Raw genomic sequence first — 19,381 nt, 5'->3', positions numbered from 1 at the left:
GTCAGTTCATCAGGTCTGAACACTTTGAACACATATATAAAATTACTCCGCATCTGCCTTGTGGGTGACACTCTGGCACTGCATGAAGGTCCTACTTTTACAAGAACTTGAATTTGAAAGACTATAGTAAATACAACTCTAATTTTGACTGCTTGTTATTGTTGTGCCATGCCATATTAAAGGGCTGGTAACAACAAAAACTGTAAATTCTTTACACATAGTTACAGATTTGTTCTGCCTGTCCAACATCAGCAAATAAAATATTTTGGCACCAACAATATTTATTGTTAAAACTAATTTGTTCAATATCTGAGTAGAGAGCAATGTGTGTAACATATTCCTCTCCCAAATGCTACAGCACTGCAGGGACATCTAGTGGAATTAAAGTTTATCTAGTGGAATTAAAGTTTAACTGGTAGTTTACCTTTAGATTTAGTATGACATAGCAATATTCTGAGACAATTTGCAACTGGCCTTCTTTTTTTAATTCTTATGTTTAATGGTTTTTTTTTTTTTTTTTAATTATTTAGCCATTTCCTCAGCAGCTTTCCAGTTTGGTATTTCAGCAGTTATTGGGTTGGCACGGTCTTATTTTCCCTAGCAACCAGGCAAAGGTTTTAGTGAGAGATTGGAATAGTATAGGAGGGACACTGAATAGGAATTTAAGTAATAGAAAGTTACCATAATAAATTTGCAGGCTCACAGAGCAGTCATTTTTACAGCTGCTGGATTCAATAACCCCCATTTGAAAGCCTGAAAAAGGGGGCAAATAATTCAAAAACTATAAAGAATAAATAATGAAGACCAACTGCAAATGTGCTAGGCCTAGCCCATTCTATAACGTACTTAAAGTTAACCACCCCTTTAAGGTCATATGGGCTCACAGTCTGGGGCATTAAATATCTAAAGTTGTATATTTTTTCTTACAAAAATATGTAAACACTGAAAAACCCCACTACTCCAATATACATTTTCAATGGTTATTAAATATAATTACTATTGAAGGCTATTAGGGGTATATGCTTTGTAGACTATAGGCTCTGATTACTAAAACAATGTAGCAGATGATTAACATAACCAGAGAACAGACTTTCGCTACATTGTAGAGTCAAAAACAGGAAACAGAATAAAATAAACAAATTTTGTTCAATTTAAATGAAAACATTTAATGCATATTGCATTTTTGCTTCCCTCTCAGCTCATTATATATAAAGTTATTATTTTACTTGTTAACAAATGCCAAACGGCATGTAGATGACAATGGTTACTGAGGATTTTTACCTCTATATATAATTTTTGTCCTTACCTGTAAAATTTGTCCCTCTTTAAATGGTACCTCTTCTTCATATGCATCGGGGTTGGGTGACATGATAACTGGGTCATAGTCAAAAAGGGCAACAAATATCCTTGCTGTTTCCAGCTTTTGTGGTTTTAAGGGGCTTTGCTCTTTATGTGGAATGACTTCTTGATGATATTCTGGTGAAATATAATATGCAGCTTCTGTAGGAAGAAAACTTAGTTAAAGGGAAAGAAAACACAGTTGTGCTGTAAATACAGCAAATAGTATGAGAAAAGCAACCAAAAAAAAGAATGGAGCACCTGACTCAGATCCAGATGTCAGCTGACTTGTCCCAGTTGCCTTGCCTGGTGATGGAGCCTCTTGATAGTCTGGGAGGGATGATGGAGTGTTTCCGTTCCAGCCATCCTAAAGCACATAATCAATAAGGATTTTAGTCACATTTACATTTTATTTTTAAAACAAATGCAACATGAAAGGGAGAATGGGGACTCAACAGCATACTGTAAGAGGGAAAATATACAAAGCTAAATGGCATACAGTATTTCTCCTGTCTTAATTATTGTCACATCAGTCTTGTAGATACTAAAGTCTGAATCTGCTTATATTCATCAGTTTGCTGCAAGATGGCAAAAATTACCCAGCAAGTAGGTATGTATAACTAGATGTCAAATTCAACTAAGCTCTTCATAAAGAAGAGATGAGACTAAACATCACGTGGTGGGAATTTTATTCTGGATTTAAAGGCTGGATTTTAAACAACCTCTCTGTTTGAAATGGTTGATTACCTGTAAATTAACTTTTAGTATGACATAGACAATTAAATTCTGAGACGATTAGCAATTGGTGTTCATTTTTTGTTTGTTTAGCAGCTTTCAAGGTTGAAATGTCAGCAGATGTCTGGTTGCTAGGGTTCTTTTTTACCTGAGCAACCAGGCAGTGGTTTGAGTGAGAGACTGCAATATGAATATGAGAGGGACATGTAACAATAATAATAAAACTGTAAGCTCACAGAGCAATAGTTTTTTTTTGGCTGTGGGAATCAGTGACCCCCATTTGAAAATTGGAAAGCTGTAGAAGGAAAATGAGGAAGGCAAATAAGTAAAAAACTATGCAAAAATAAACGAAGACCAATTGCAAAGTTGCTATATACTACATTTTATATCATACTAAAAGTTAACGTAAAGGTTAACCACCCCTTTAATGGAGCAGTACACCCCCTTGTTTAGAAGGAGTTCAGTGATTAGGGCTGATTCTGAACATGCTTTTTGCCTGTACAGTGACTACTCCATGTTTAGTACTTGTGAGGTAGATTGTTAGATTACCAGTACACAAATAATTCCCCTGCATAATGGATTTATGGTTTATCTGTTCAATGGTAATTCAATTATCTATGTCACAGGAATCAGTCGTGGAGTAGCTTCATTTTTTCTGTTTAACTCGAGAAATAAAACAGATTGTTTGTGATTAAAACATTAGGTTAATAAAGTATGTTCAGCACAAGCCCTATTCATTGCACTCTTGCTGAACAAGAGGGTATACTTCGCATTTAAGGTGACTGTTTATGTATTATATGTTCCAGCTGATAAAACAGAGAAGTTGGTTATTTCTGGGACATGCACCATTTAAAAGTTAATGTAATACTCATATATTATAATATACTTATATATATTTTACCAGCAGCAAAATAGCTGATTTTTGATTTGTAATACATTATGTGGAGGACCATTTGATCATCTGAAAGATCTACAACTTATCCATTTTGACAAAAAATAAAATTATTATAGGTAATGAAAAAAACTAATTTAAGAGAAAACTTTGTGTTCAAGCACAGAAAAATGCATATTGATGCTCTCTCTCTCTATTAGATATAATAAAACTAGTGTTTTTGTTCTCTCTAAATTTCTCTCCACCATTATTGGGCCTTTTGATTCTGGCTATGCAGCCAATGACAACATAGAGTGTCACACACTCATTAGAAACAGTGTGACATTACTACTCAGTTGTTGCACTGTGTGCATGTATGAGAGCATTACTCACGTTTTCTGGATAGTGCAGGGCTATGTGCCAGATGTAGCATGCATTTATATCTAATAATCAGTGTTTAATGTATGTGCATCCATAGAGTAATAAATACTGCTACAATTCTTGCAATATAATCTCAGATAATAAGAAAATAAGCAGAGTTTCCTGCCCTCAAACAGCAATATGCTGTGTATATAAATGTGATAATTGGAGAATGTTTCATTACCAACATCCTGAAGCAATTACTTCATCAAAGTGGGCAGTTTATCATTGGACAGTTCTTGGACTTGGAGAGTTTTTGTTATGGTTCTTATTCTAATCCCTATGAAATCCGTACTAGGCTTTGGGCCACACAGGATAACTACTATTTGCTAACATTTTATTCGGTATGTTGTTAAACTGTAACAAATCGTTATTTAAGGAACAAAATGCTGATTGAAGGACAGAAAAGGCACAAAGCTATATAACTGGATACAATCACTAATAAATATTAGCCATATAAATGATTCCATGAGAGATACTGTATGTTTAAAGCTGCAGACTGTATAAAGCACTAAATGCAGAAGCAGTAAATAAGCTGTGGTGTTAGTTTACTGTCAGCCTGGATCGTTAGCTGGTTGATGTTGGAATAAAGCGCTGGGACCATGGGTAAAGCAAGCAAGGAAGGGATGGGACAAACACAGCTGTAGCCACTACACAAGGTGTCAGAAATCACAGAATAAACACACGGATGCACTGGAAAAATTAGAGTTCACCTTTCCAGCACCGTCCCGTCCAGATGTATGTACAATGGTATTGCTTCCAAGTCTGCTAGACAGATCGTCATTCCTGCTGCCTTGCCTTGACCCCTGAATGTTGTGGCCAAGCGTTATCTCTGCACTATTATCTTGTACATTGACCTGCTTTTTTAATGCCCTTCTTTTTTTAGTATGCCTGATTGGCTCAGACTGGCTAGAACAGTCACTCCAGCCATCTCTCTCTGTTTGGGAACTATCCTCCCAAATGTTTGGCCTGCTATGGTTTGAACATTTTAAACTGGACAAGTCCTCTTCATCCTCTGTATCATATTCAATGTCAATTTCCAAGCCCCCTGGGCTACCATAACTGGATGCCCTTTTTATATTTACGTCTGAATAATCAGAATACTGTGGACTTTGAAAGCATTTCTGGGGATTGCTTTTGCCATTTTTTTGGTTAACCTGGGGAGTATTTTTAGCAGCAGTATGTAATCCCTGCTCTTTCTGGTTGTGGCTACGTGGATTGAAAAATACAGTCTGGCTGGAATTTGCAACCATACGGCTACATTGTTCCCGCGCATCACCCTGCCTCTTTCTATTTGATTCAGGGCAAGAGTTAGCCCTGTCAGTCCAACAGTAGCTTCGCTTTGGGTTACACGTTGAACTTCCAAAGAGAGGGGTCTTTGTGTTCTCATGCTGATGCTGAGATATGAGTACATTTGGTTTCAGATCCCAATCCTGACTTAGTAATGCACTGTTTTCCAAGGCACAGTCTTCCAAGACACATGAGGATTTGTTGTTTAAGAGACTCCCTTTTCCACAGTGCTCAGAAGTCAGGTCATTTGAGTGCATTGTGGTCTTTGCCAGAGGTGCTTTATAATACACCTCTTCTTCATCTTCTTCCTCGGTAACTTCAGGAATGCTAAAAAGTTTCTTGCTGCAGTGTTTCTGTAAGGGGAGAGCTAACATCCTTTCAAGAATTTCCTCATCACTGTCTGTCTCACAACAGTCCAACTTCGTGTGCATGCAAAGGAATCAAAATTTGCAGGAAAAAATTGTTTAAAGTAACAGTAACAGTACATTTAAAATTCAATAGAAATTAGCCAGAGAACTGGCATTCTGAAGATATGCAAACTGCAGAAACACAAATAAATACAGGTATGGGATTGGTTATCAGGAAACCTGTTACCCAGAAAGCTCTGAATTATGGTGATTTATTCCAAATTAATCTCCCATTGGCTTAATTTTAAAGAAGAAGAAAATGTAAAATCGCTGGGGATGCCACATGTTAGGCACCCCCCAGTGATTCCAATCATTTCCAGTTTATGCTTGTGGAAAACTTCATCTACCAGTTTGAACACGGTGCCCTAAATTGTAGTTTCAAAAGGCAAGGCAATGCAGACTATTACAGCCATCAAAATTAGGCATTTGTCAAAATCAAAATTCAGCTATAGTAATTCTTTAAATAGAGTAGCATTTTAGCAGGATAATTTTCTTCAGGCTAAATAACAAGGGGACCCTGTGTAGCCTGAGTGAATTTGACAGTAAAGCTAACTATATGTACCTTTGATAAGTTCTCACAACGAGCCTTCGCACCTATCTGACGCTTCTTGTTTATTTTAGGACTGTCTTCTTCCTCAGGATTCTCACCCTCTTCTTCCTCCATGATGTCTGAAAGTGTGGAACTAGGACTGTGTTCCAGATTAGAAACAATTGGTTCTGGCAGCGATGCCTCCTCTTCCTAAATTATATGAGAGAAAAGGAACAACAAATTAGTCTGCTAGTTCCCCATCTAATGCTTAGTGATTACTCTAATGTATGCACCCGTGCCCAACAGAGGGGTGGTCAGGTGTTGGCAATGAGATTGCCTAAGGCATCTGGCCTGGCACTGGTACTGCATGTGGTAAAGACTGACACCTATTCACACCCTGCACAATGTTTGTGGGGGGGGGGGGTTGTAACCCAATATCCCCCCGAAACGTTGTGCAGGGTGTGAATAGGTGTCAAAGCTTTATTACATGTATTACAAGTGGATGATTGCCTGAATTCATGCCAGCAGCAGGAAGCAAGCAACACTAAAGGCAGAGATCCATGTGAAAGTTTTTGGCAGCTAAAGCCTTGGGCGCTAGAATAACTCACCTGCAGTACTTGCTTTACATTTAATTTGATTTAAAACAAATACAATAATTTCATTGGTCGTAGTGCTTAGCTTTTGAACGTAACACTAATTTGAACAGTTTTTGTATTAGTATATACCTGCATACAGTATTCTAAGGGGAAGGGTGCAGAGTCCAGCATTAGTACTAACCAGGCCTTCATTAGTATAATTATTTGCAGTTTTCTCCGGCCCTTCTTCAAGAAAGTCCTCAATGGAGATCTCTCGATTACATCTTCTCTTATTTTCTTCCTCCAAATGCTCCGTCTCTGGGCTTGAGCAGTCTTCTTTGGAAGCTGTGCTACGTTCAGTCAGACTGTCATTCCACGTTTTACCTATTTCAAGCGAGCTTGGCTGACTGCTTGTTACTGCCTTCATATCAGAATATTTGGTGTTGGAAAGCTCCTAAATAAAATATACCCATTCAAATGATTATTTAAAGACAATTTTAATGCAAACTGTAGCATTGTAGACACATTCTTTATTACTTCTATTCATTATGTAGCATTAAAGATGCAGTTCACCTTCAGATTAAAGGAGTATTTCATAGAATGGCCTATACTTAGCAACTTTTCCATTGGTCTTCATTTTTTTACATTATTTTAATGATTTGCTTTCTGACTCTTCCAGCATTCAAATGGGGGTCACTGACCCCCAGCAGGCAAAAAAGTATTGCTGTGAGCAGGGCTGGATTTCTCTTCAGGGTGCTCAGAGGCCAGCATCCTTAGCTGCCCCCTCAAATCTTTCTTAGCCTTGCCACAAATCTGGACTTGTCTACGAGGCTGCAATTTTATTGTTACTTTATATTACTTATCTTTCTATTTAGGCCCTCCTCTATTCACATTCCAGTCTCTCTTTCAAACCACTGCTGGGTTTGTGGGTTAAATTGGACCCTAGCAACCACATAGCTGCTGAAATTCCAAACTGGGTTGCTCCTGAACAAAATGCTAAACACTTCAAAAATTGCAAAAAAATGAAGACCAACTGCATATGGTATCAGATTAGCACTCTCTACATCATGTCTCCCATTGTTTCTTCTCCAGAATGTATAACTTAGCTTTAAAAAGAAGTCAAAACCCATTTTATTCTCAAGGCCAAAAACATCCAAGTCTTGAAACAACACTAGTAGCAAATATAAAAAGCATTTATAGCTTTATAGACCTGTCACCTGGACATAAAATGCTGTGCTTTTTAAATTAAACAGGAAACCCAAATTCTTTTCTTTGTTAAAAAAAAACATAAAAATCTCAACTGTCAATCATTTATTGCCTGCCCCGCCTCTATGTCTCAGGCGTAAGGGTGGGGAAGGCTGCAGCTCTCACTTTGCATTCTGTACTTATTAGATCATACCTACCAACATTTGAAATATGCAAAGAGCGACAAAAAGAAATGCTGTGCGTAGCGTTGCGAAATTTTTTCACTACGCCCATTGTGACCACCCCCTCTAAATACCACTCCAATTTTACAAAATTTGACAGGTTATTTAAAGTTTTAGCACATTTCTAGGGTTTTGGGGTCTTGTTTTAGGTGTTATTACAGTTTTGCTAAAGAAGGAAAAATTGCCCTTTAAGCTGCAAGTCTCCCCAAGATATCTGTTTAGCTTATTAGTTACAATTGTATCTGCCAAAATCCTACTTATTTAATTAAGTTTAAAATACTTTGTATCTTTTTTGGCCTTCACTGTATGAGATTGAAGACCAATGAGGGACTTTTCAATAAGAATCTGGGTCTGTCCTGCGAATTGGGAGGTATGACTAGATGTCACTGCACTCCCTAATTTCCCCCTCCCAAATCACTTTCTATATTTATGTAGCCTGTGCATGGGGTCTCCCATTCTGGCGCATAAGCCAATATATTGGGATGATGCAAAGCTTGCCTTACTGTGTGTTCACAAAATGGCATCTGCAATAGAGAACCTGTGTACCACCTACTACAGAAAGCAGAGAGACTTCAGGTGCCCACAATTTGTCACTTCACAATGGAACAAGGTGAGGGAAGGGTTGAATCATTCTGTAAGCCTAAGTGAGGGTTTAGAAATTATTTCTACGAGTCAGAGATCGAGTTGATCAGAATCACCTTTAAATTAACTTTTATTATATTATATAATGTCCTATTCCTAGCAACTTTGCAATTGGTCTTCATTATTTATATTTTATAGTTTATGAATTATTTGCCTTCCTCTTCTGCCTCTTTCTTACTTTCACTGGGGTCAATGTCTCCAGCAGTCAAAGACTATTCCTCTGTGAGGCTACATTGTTATGGTTATTGTTAATGCTTATATTCCTACTCTGCCCCTCCACCTATTCATATTACAGTCTCTCATTCAAACAAGAGCTGTTGAACAAAAAGCTAAATAACTGAAAAACCCTAAAAAATAAATAAAAATAAAACCAGTCTACATCATACTAAACATAAAGGTGATCTACACCTTCAAAATGTGGAATCGTTTTCTAGCACAAACAAAAAACTAAATAGTATATTTATTTTTGGGAGTTCAGAGAGTGTTTCAGACCTTTTCTATATGAGTCCAGCTGTTTAAGCTCAATAAGGGGGATATTTTTACCTTTTATGTAAACTCTAAATGCTAATATTTTTCTATCATCTTTGAAATTAGCACTCACCACACTTTCTTGAATAAATGTGGATTCCTTTTCTTGTAAAGAAATTTTGGATACTTCTACACTGTCAGAAGCACTGTCCAAAGGCTGAACACTTCCACTAACAGCAATAGATGCAGTCTGGGGTAAAGCTGGGGGTGCATTTTCATGTGTACCATCCTGTGAAACAACTGGCTCCAAACAGTCAGATCTGGAAGATCCTTGGCAGTAGCCAGAGGAAGTACTGAGTGGAGAGAGCAAAAGAAGAGGAGATATCCGTACTGGCAGTGAGTCTGTGGATTTCCCTCTGCTGCAGCTCGTATGGATTGAAAATTTGGCTTTAGTGCATGCATCAAGTGTTGCGGGTGGTGAATAGGGGGAAGACGAAGAAAGAGGCTTTGAAGGAAATTTTTCAAAACAAGCATCTAAGGACTTCTCCATTGCTGGCTCACTGGTAAGGCTATTAGAAAATGGGTTTATCAAGGATGAACAATCAGGATTATTAAGCAAGGCAGAAGGGATCTTTGCTGGCACTGAATCTACAGATTCTCCACTTGGGGACATAGTTCTAATAGATATCTCCTTCGACACCTGCAGCAGCTGCAGATGTGACATGCCAACCAGCACACTGCCAGCAGTTGGAGAGGTAACTTCCAGGACCTGAATGAAAGAGATATAGACATGTAAGAAAATGTAATACCGAAATGCCTAAATTACTGCATTCAATGCCATATTTTATAACATAATTACTGGCCTCTGTTATTCAATACATAATAAGAATGCCCTACCATTTATAAACCAAATATCCAGTAATCTGTGCATAACACATATCCCTTTTCAAATAGGGGGCTAAATTGCCAATTTATAGCCAAGTCCCTAGAGCAGTTTTAGAACCTTCTGAACAATATATACCCCAATATTAACCTGAAATATATTTAGTAGTATGAAGAAACATTTTCTTGATGTTTTATTTTATAAGAGTGAGGACTTGTTAAAGACTCTGCAACAATCTATAAATACTGATTGATTTAAAATATTATAATGTTAAAATTCCCATCCTAAACAAATTAACTTAATTCTGAAATGTCAATTTCTGCCCTGAATAATAATGAGCTTATATAGAAAAGAGAGTACTTTACATCATGAAGGATAAATTTGTTCAGAAAGAATATCCTTGCGAAATATTGAGGAGACTATAGAAGCCTGTAACTAAGGACAGACATAAGGGGTAGTTTGCCCAAATAATATATGATGCAGGGTGAAAATAGCCATGTTTTTAGCACTATTATGCTCAAGTAGCTGCAGGTCTTCACTCCAGAAATAGGAAGCACACAAGTTAGGGGGTGCCAGTGGGCAAAAAGCACAAAGGAGCCCTGTCCTTATCATCTGCCCTTTGGCAGTCGCCAAGGACAGGACTGCCCTGCACCCACTATTTCTGCACTTTGCACCTCTGACAGGTTTAAAAATTGCAGTGTAAGGTGCACAGTGTATCTATGATCCAGGCGTAAGTGCTGGGTAAAAGATTACTAAGGAAGATTGGAACCCCCTAGTTCTTTGGCACTTGCAGTTGGAGCACATTTGGAGCATATGTACTGTAGATTACCCTACTAAATCATGAGCACAGGATGAACTGTGTTTTACAACAGAAACATGGTACCGTATAAGTTATTTCAGAACAGATATGGTGATGACTACAAAATACTTTTTGATTTAAAAAAAATGGAAATTAAATATAAATTGTTAAATATTTACAGGTTTACATCTACAATTATTTTAAAGAAAATTAGGGTATATACGTAGGTGCAAAATGCAGGGGAAAAAAAATAAGGGAAAAGCAGAATCAGCAGGATCACAACCGTGTGAAATCTGGGAATCTGTAAAATGCATGAGGGTATAGTTACGGTTTGTATGTATTTTTTTGTAATTCTGAGACGGCTATGGTATGTGGTATAGATACAGTGGCTGTTTTACCTAGTTTAAAGTAACAATCTTATTTTCATTGTATATAATTTTCAAATTGAGAGTATTTATACATTTAGGTTTGGGAATTTTTTAGTGGTTGACACTGGGTTTACAAGGTTTACAAGTTGCAACGGTCATTATTTGACTAAAATGAGTAAATACTAATTTTAATGATGTCACACTTTTACCTTCTGCCCATCAGCATACACTGCATAGCCGGTAACCCGCACCCCATTTGATGAACCTGCAGCATCAATTGTCACAGGCAACCAGCTTATCAGCAGAACACCTGGTGTTGGACCCAATTCAACCTGAACATCAAGAGGAGCATCAGGAGGACCTACAGTGAGTGACATGGAGACAAGTATGTAACATTTAGCCAACAATCTGCTAAAATCCTTACAGCTATATGATTGTATACTAATCATTAACATTTCAATACAAACTTAACATACTTCACAAAAACAGAAAGACCTTTTACCTTAAAATGCAATAGGGATTTTCTTTATAAATCCCTCCAAACAATATTTACAGTCATGAAAAGGTGCTGCAAATGTAGTTTAATAATGCATTTCAATAAACTGCACTTTTGAAGCATCCTCTCTGCCAGAAACATCTAGCCTGAGTCACTAGGGCATGCTGGAAGTGGTGTTCTACCTGTCCTTGCTCCTTAAAGGAATAAGTCAGGCCTGGACTGGCCACTGTGGGGCTGCAGTAAGATGCCATAGACAGTTACTATTTAGTGGTCCTGCATAGAGATGTTTAGGTCTCTATGTACTTGAAATGCCAGGACCTATTCTGACTGACAGTCCAGACCTGGACCCAACCACTAGGACACATGGACTCCTATGGAAGTGTGTAGCAATCTAACTTTCTAAGCACTCTTTAGTCAGACACCTAATATCAAGTCCTGCTACTTTACATAAAATAGGAGATTTTAGGAAAAATGTGCCCCCCCTTGGATATCAGACCTTGAGGATTTAAAATGACAGAACCTGTCAAAGTAAATTGTAAAAGGAAGCTAACAATTTAAGAAGCTAGGAGTCCAGACTTCCATTAAAATAACATAATAATTTGGCCAACCCTTACTTAGATAAAAACATAGGCATTAAGTTTCCCATAAATGGACAAATATTCATCTAATCGCAGAAAAAAAAATCACTTTGTAAAAGTTATAGTTACCTGCTGAAGGGGTCGTCAGCTGAATGACTGTAGCCTTTTGCTCCCGTCTCTCAAGCGGCAGTTCCCAGGGAATTCTCTGAGGATGCGCTTCGACTTTCACATTATACAATGTAGATGGTCTAAGACTGCTAAAGCTGTACCAGTAAGTCCCAGCCTTTGCCAGTCCACACCTTTCATCATTCATATACAAGGCATGAGAGTAGTTGCTGTTACATGGCTGCCAGGTGATCTCAGCACAAGTGGCTGACAGGCTGCGCACACGTAGCTGGGTGGGTGCAAGTGAATATCCATGTCCTACAAGCAGAGTGCAACGCATTCTGTCTGAGCAGCCATCCTCTGTCACACTTTGCACAGAGATGCGGTAAGTGCGCGTTTTCAGCTCTAGTTTCTCAATCAAGGCTTTTGTTTGCCCTCCGCACTGCACGTTTTGTCTAAGTTCATTATCAATGTAAATATTATAACTCTGAATGTTTCTGGTACCTGCTGTTACCAAGGGAGGCTCCCAGCCAACAACAATACTTCGGGCTAGCTGTTTGATAATCGCTAGCTTTCGGGGGTAAGGCACGGCTAAGATATCGGACGCTCCCTCGCTGGTTGCTTGCGTTTCACATGGCAATGGGCTAAGGCTGCTTCCATCTTCACTTCTCTCATTGCTACTTCCACTTAAAAAGCTGATGTCCTGCCCAGAGCTCTGTGACAGTTCATTGATCTCAGTGGGCTGAAAGGCTATTAGATCATCATCTGAGACTCGTTCAACAAAGTTGGAAGGGACAAGTCCACGTCTCCCATCCATCAGTTCTCCTATGTGGAGTAAAAACATATAAGTTGAAGTTGCATTTGCAAGGTTTTGGGATAATACATTTAATCAGGGCAGATTCAAGCATTTCAGTTCAGGTGGCGAGGATGTTAATAAAAACTATGGAAGGGAGGGCAAATAAGATGCTGCATAATCTAATAAAGGATTTGAAGAAATTTTACAAGATATTAAAGGGACAGTAGCCAAAAATCAACTCTTTTGGAGACCTGGTAAAATGAGCAGATCTTTATGTGTATGGCCAACTTTATTCCCTAGTGGTGAGTATATGTGTCGCATATCTTTAAAACAGGGATCCCCAACCTTTTTTACTCTTTACTACTTTATGAACTACACTCAGATGTAAAAAGTATAGAAGAGCCACACAAGCATGAAAAAAAAGTTCTTGGGGGTGCCAAATAAGGGCTGTGATTGGCTATTTGATAGATCCATGGTGACTGCTAGCCTGCAGGAGGCTCAAAACTCAAAAGCCAAAAATAAAAAAAAATTGGCTTTTGCTTTGAGGCCACTGGGAGCAACGTCAATGGGGGTGGTGAGCATGTTGCTCACAAGCTACTAGTTGGGGAATACTGCTTTAGAGTTTACATCATGACACAGGTTTTTAGCATTTAGGTTGCCTAAGGTGGATCGACAAAGATTGCACAGAAAAAGTAGAAAACGCTTACTCCAACAGTAACAGCAAGAGATTGTTTGCATAGTCTGGGTGGGACAAGGGCTTATAAACAAGCTTATATTTTGTACAAACATTTTTAGAAGTACATTTTGGAAGTACATTGGAAGTATAAGTCCTATTTAAACCCATGACAGAGAAATGTTCTCAGTGAGAAAGGCAATATTAAATATTGTGCCCACCTTCATAAAATCCATCATCATCCATGTCTCCATAGATATAAATGTATTCTCCAGCTGTAAGAGGCAATTCGGCTTCAGGGTTTTCATTAGGCCCATCAAATGGATTGTAGCTAGAAATTAAGTTACTTCAAAGCTTTAGAAACATAACACCAATAAAACTAGGGATGCACCAAATCCAGGATTCGTTTTGGTATTCGGCCAGGATTCGGCCTTTTTCAGCAGGGTTCCCATTTAAGCCTTTCAAGTCCTAATTAGCAGTCCTAATTAGGATTTGGATTCGGTTTGGTATTCGCCCAAATCCCTTACGATGGATTCAGGGGTTCGGGCAAATTCAAAAGCTGGGTTCGGTGCATCCCTAAATAAAACCATGTTTCTGACATGCAATATTATAGGCAGTATAATAAAACTATTTTTCCTTACACTTTCATGCCCAAAGCTTTCCATGTTACAGATGTTTAGAATTACTGACATTAAAGACTTAATGAGAAGGAAATTGTAAATTCATTATATAGCATCCTCATGGAGTAGGTGAAGGGCAAACTGTCAACCTAAGAAATAATTCCAAGTTCTTTTCTATTGGGTTTATCAAGCAAAATAAACGTTACTTACACTTATATAGATGTTAGAAATACCAATGAGTGTGCTGGTTTTTTTTTTTAGTACTATTTGACAAAATCAATGTAACCAGTGTTTAGCTCACCTGTAGCGAGCAAGATAAACGTGTAACTTGGCAGGAAAACGGCTTTCAGGTTCTGGATGTAATGAAATGCTATCAGCATCCAAATCCTCCATTTCACTTGCGGTATCCACCTAAATTAATACAGGGTCCCATAAGCAAAATGTCTAGACTCTAGAATAAGGATTAACAGAGATTTTGAAAACTGTAAAAAAAAAAAAAAAAAAGGTTGCTGCATGTAAAACAAAAGTGAAATGCTAATGCCTCGCAACACATGCACATTTGCATCCAATAAAGATTAATTATATCTTTGTTGGGATCAAATAAATGTACACTAAAGCATGTGCCATCATCCACACATCTTGTATCACTGTTAAACCTTAATTATAACAGCATACCGCCATGTTCAACAAAAGTTCAATAAATATGGGTTTTGCCAAACTTAATTTTTGCCTACTGCAAACAAAGGGGGAAAGAAGAAAGTTGTATACTGGTAATAATAGTCAACTTAGCAAGGACCAAACATGAAGTAGCTTCAATCTCGCCTTTTGCCTTGGTTCACTTCAGAAATAACAAAAACAAAAAGATTGTTTTTGATTAAACGGATATAAAAATTGTATGTTTTTCACTGGCCCTATTAACTGCGCTCAGGTTGTACAAGGGCATATACTGCCGATTTCTCTTACCACCTACACTGCTGAAGCTTGGTTATAATACAAACAGCAGCTAGAGTCTCCACTTTTGAATTAAGAAAAATTAGCTAAAACGTTTAAGAAAAATAGTAATATGCTTTAGTATCCTTGTGATGTTACTGAACGATAACACATGATAAAGCTAAATATTAAAAAAGTGACTAAAACATATAACAATGGAAGTCAGGGGGAGCTGGAAGTAAGGGGGGTGACATGACTCAGTACCTGTGCTGGGTTCTAAACAGAGGCACTGTATTTATATGCCTCTTTGTGAGTAGCTGTTCATACTTCTAAATTGCTTACTCTCTAAACATTCCATGGATAGCGCAGTGCAATGTTTAAAAGCACAAAATTATAGAAATATTTTTTTATTTAATTACATGCAATGTCTTAATTGTTTAGCACATACATGCACTGAAAACAAACTTTGAAATATGACATGACTAAAATGTGTCTAATAATCATTAAGACTTGCTATGTGACCCTTTTAAAAGAAAAATACAAGAATGTGTCTTACCTCTGGCGTGGGGCAAGACTTTGGACTTTCGTGAACTGATTCAGACTTAGATGAGCTCTGTGGGGCTTCAAGCTTTTGTTTTTCTTTGGCAACTGCATGATTGTGGGCCTCTGCTTTTCTATTTTCACAGCTCGAGTCAAGTGGTTGAGGTATTGGCCTCTCCTTATCGCACTCACCTGTCTTAATTTTCTCTTCATTCACTGGTTCTATGTTATCTAGAGTTAGAGATACTTATATTGTTACTTATGGAAGACATATATGTAAAACCCTGGCTAATTTAAAGTACAACAGATGCGGAAGCAAACAATTTGATGCAGTAAAGTTCCCATGTCCCCATATTGATCACCAAAGGAGTGAGACTATAAAGTGACAAACATGCACATGAAAAGTTCAGTGTCAGCGGTGGAACAGGTTCTGCAGAAGCAAGTTAATTATAAATCATTAAAGCAGCAGTGTTTCCAGACCAAAACTAAATGCTATATAGTTGTATTTGTAAAACTACATACAGACAAATTAAAAAATTTTTTAGAAATTCAGTTATGATAAAGCTGTTAAATGCTCTGACTCCTTAAATGCATACAGAATTGTTTAGACATCAATTTGAATGCAAAATTTTGATTTAGAGGTGCTACTACTTTATTAACCCCAGAGAGAACAGTTACAGGAAGGATTAACAGCAATCTGAATAGGTGCTATAAAATACAAACTGTTTTATTTGCACATTAAAAGAAAGTGCAGGAGTTTTCAAATATACATTAAAGGGGAAATTTAAATAATGTTAATCTAAGCAACTTTCCAGTATTCATTAATTGAAAAATGTCAATGGTTTTAAAGTTTTTTGTCTATAGGTGTCTATAGTTGGAGATGCAGTTTCCATTTTTTATTTATATAGGTTCTACCAATGGGTGTCAGAGTTGGACAAGTATATATTTCCCTCACTGTACCAATGTGCCTTATACTTTGCAGTGCCCAGTGCATATAACAAAACATACCACAACTCCCAAAGCCAGACACCAGGGGGTGATCAATTACAAAACACATGTACTGTATTTTAGTACCCTCTAATGACGATTGTACGTATACAAAACTGAAGTTGCTGCCGACGCTAAAGTCTACCAAACTTATAATTTCCCAGGACAAGAATTCATCTGGAAAGAGAATGGGTAAGAGTAAGTAACAACAACTAAGTTAATGCTGTAAATTATGTTAGTTATATTGGCCAAAGTGACTAAAGTCTAACAAACAACCTACACAATTATAGAGGATCTTCTAACTTTTCCTAATTTTTGGACCTTTCAGAAAGTGTTTTTCAAGGTTCAGTTTTCAAGGTTCAGTGTCGGACTGGGCCACCAGGATACCATGAAAACTCCAGGGTGGGCCCAGGTGTCCATGGACCTTACTGCTCCACTGAGTCTTGTATGCCTGTATATTGATCATTCCTCTTTTCTGAATAACACAGAGTAGCAATATAGAGAAGACTAGATGATAGTACAGAGAAGTATGACTAGGATGCCGACTGAGGTCTCCTGATTTGCTCTGGCATCCCAGTCCAGAAAGTTTTTTTTCCTCTTTCTTTGCGAAAGTTGTTTTGTTGACTAGTTTCTGTCACAGACATGTGTAAGCTTGAACTTAGATTTCTCCAACCTGGTCTCACTCAAATTTTCTGTCGCTACTACGAAACACAATTAATTGGCTGGGCATAATATTCCAGTCCTCCTTGACATTTTTGTCTAATATATAAAAATCAATTAAATAAATCATTTAATTATTCTGTGGCTACTCCTTTTTTGCCAAAATAATCCTAGGGGCTGATTTACTAACCCACGAACGGGTCGAAATGAGTCCGATTGCGTTTTTTTCGTAAAGATCGGTATTTTGCGATTTTTTCGTATTTTTTGCGATTTTTTCGGCGTCTTTACGAATTTTTCGTTACCAATACGATTTTTGCGTAAAAACGCGAGTTTTCGTAGCCATTACGAAAGTTGCGTAAAATCTTGCGATTTTTCGTAGCGTTAAAACTTGCGCAAAAAGTTGCGCTTTTTTCGTAGGGTTAAAACTTACGCGAAACTTCACACCTTTTAAGTTTTAACGCTACGAAAAAGGCGCAACTTTTCGCGTAAGTTTTAACGCTACGGAAAAATCGCAAGATTTTACGCAACTTTCGTAAAGGCTACGAAAAACTCGCGTTTTTACGCAAAAATCGTATTGGTAACGAAAAATTCGTAAAGACGCCGAAAAAATCGCAAAACATACGAAAAAGTCGCAAAATGTTAGTTTTCAAGTCGGAACTTTTCCAATTCGGGTCGGATTCGTGGGTTAGTAAATCAGCCCCCTAGTCTTTACTCTTTGGTTGCCAAGGCTTTTACATAAACAGCCATTCTCTACATTCATTACTATACTCCCTACCCTTAGCACTATCCACTTGGGTTCTTCTCTTTAGGATTTCCTAGGGGAGGGTTCAAAGATATTATATTTTTTTTCCACATGCTTAGACTATATATTTGTCATTTAGATAATACACTTTGCATAACCCAGGAAATTCTACACATCACACAACCCACAAAACACATATATTTTTCTATGGTCTGCAAAATGTATGCACATGCTGAACTATTGTAAGTTTTGCCTGTTTCACCCTACCCTATATATGGGTCACTAACCCAATACTGTGTGGGCTCATACTGCACAAAGCACTCTTTAGTAACTGTAAGAAAAATGGCACATGTCACACTTAAGTAACGAAAACTGCAAAGCATTATTTATACAGCAACTGCAGTGTGCTTTGCTTGGTAGAAGCATTGAGCTTCCACCATATAAAAAGAAAGTTTTGCCTAGCTGCTGTTGGATGCCTTTACCACCATGATGGTCCGAAGCGAGCAATCTATCTAAGGGAAGATATTGGAAGGCTCCAGTGTGTGGTCACCAGTATGAAGACAGGTGTTGAAAAGTGAGTGTGATCCTGTTCTGCAGGAATGTGCCAATATAGGGTTACAGAACAATGCAATCATTTCAGCTTGCTGAATATTCAGCACAGGCATAGTACTTATTATCCAGAATGCTCTGGACCTGAGGTTTTCCGTAATTTGGATCACCATACTTTAAGTCTACTTAAAAATAATTTTAAAGGTTAAATAAACCCAAAAGGATTGTTTTGCCTACAGTAAGGATTACTGATATCTTAGGTGAGATGAAGGTACTGTTTTATTATTACAGAGACAAAGGAAATGTAAATTTAATTAAAATGGACTCTGTAATTCTGAGATTTCTGGATAATGGGATTCTGGAAAACAGATATCTCCCCTGTATTAAGAGTCTAGTGTTTTTTTTAAATATCTAAAATTATTGCATATCAGCATCTCCAAATTAAAAGGAACCATCAAACCAAATATCTCAACATCTTTACATTTTTCAGAATATATTTTTAAATAAAAGGTAAACAGGTTTATTTAAACTTAGATGTGCCTCAAAAAAGTAGGATTAACCTGTGAAGTCTTGCTTGACTTGAGGCACCCCAGGTGTAGAGCAGCACTGAGGAGGAGGCAAGTCTGTAGTCACCAGAGTGGAGGTGAGGAGACCGATATCTCCAGTTTGTAGGCGGAATCTCTCCAGCTCCTGAGAGAGTAGACTAAACTGCTCTGTCTGACTGCGACACTTCTCTTCCAAATTTTTTACTTTTGCCTACAAAGTTTATAGATATTTAAGATGATTTACAAAAGACAGTCTTTATAGGTAAAAGGGTTTCAGACTAAACTGCTATGTCTACCTATCATGTCAAGAGTTAATATTTAGTTCAAAAAAACATAAAATTGTTACTTTATGAATTGTAATGGCTTTTGCCAGATATTTTCTATTAACACAAATATATTTTTTGACTA

The 19,381-nt window shown here is 37.6% G+C and overlaps 1 protein-coding gene across 9 annotated transcripts in view; it reads right to left on the bottom strand.

Moving 5' to 3' along the window:
- Window positions 1-19,381, bottom strand: part of tspoap1 (TSPO associated protein 1) — a 64,505-nt gene that overhangs the window by 11,486 nt on the left and 33,638 nt on the right. For 6 of the 9 annotated variants that reach the window (XM_031896730.1, XM_031896725.1, XM_031896728.1 and 3 more), the window contains 13 exons: window positions 18,989-19,184; window positions 16,565-16,654; window positions 15,507-15,721; window positions 14,322-14,431; window positions 13,622-13,731; window positions 11,956-12,756; window positions 10,962-11,113; window positions 8,836-9,471; window positions 6,368-6,619; window positions 5,624-5,800; window positions 4,078-5,073; window positions 1,600-1,705; window positions 1,307-1,500 (listed from right to left, as the gene is read on the bottom strand). In XM_031896730.1, coding sequence (XP_031752590.1) covers window positions 1,307-1,500; window positions 1,600-1,705; window positions 4,078-5,073; window positions 5,624-5,800; window positions 6,368-6,619; window positions 8,836-9,471; window positions 10,962-11,113; window positions 11,956-12,756; window positions 13,622-13,731; window positions 14,322-14,431; window positions 15,507-15,721; window positions 16,565-16,654; window positions 18,989-19,184 — 4,035 coding nt within the window. The remainder of the gene's footprint in view (window positions 1-1,306; window positions 1,501-1,599; window positions 1,706-4,077; window positions 5,074-5,623; window positions 5,801-6,367; window positions 6,620-8,835; window positions 9,472-10,961; window positions 11,114-11,955; window positions 12,757-13,621; window positions 13,732-14,321; window positions 14,432-15,506; window positions 15,722-16,564; window positions 16,655-18,988; window positions 19,185-19,381) is intronic. The other 3 variants (XM_031896726.1, XM_031896727.1, XM_031896732.1) reach the window with 2 other exon arrangements.

Source organism: Xenopus tropicalis, chromosome 2, assembly GCF_000004195.4.
Source record: "Xenopus tropicalis strain Nigerian chromosome 2, UCB_Xtro_10.0, whole genome shotgun sequence".
Lineage (NCBI taxonomy): Eukaryota > Metazoa > Chordata > Amphibia > Anura > Pipidae > Xenopus > Xenopus tropicalis.
Note: the sequence above shows the minus strand (reverse complement) of the source record. Positions and strands in the feature narration are given on the sequence as shown.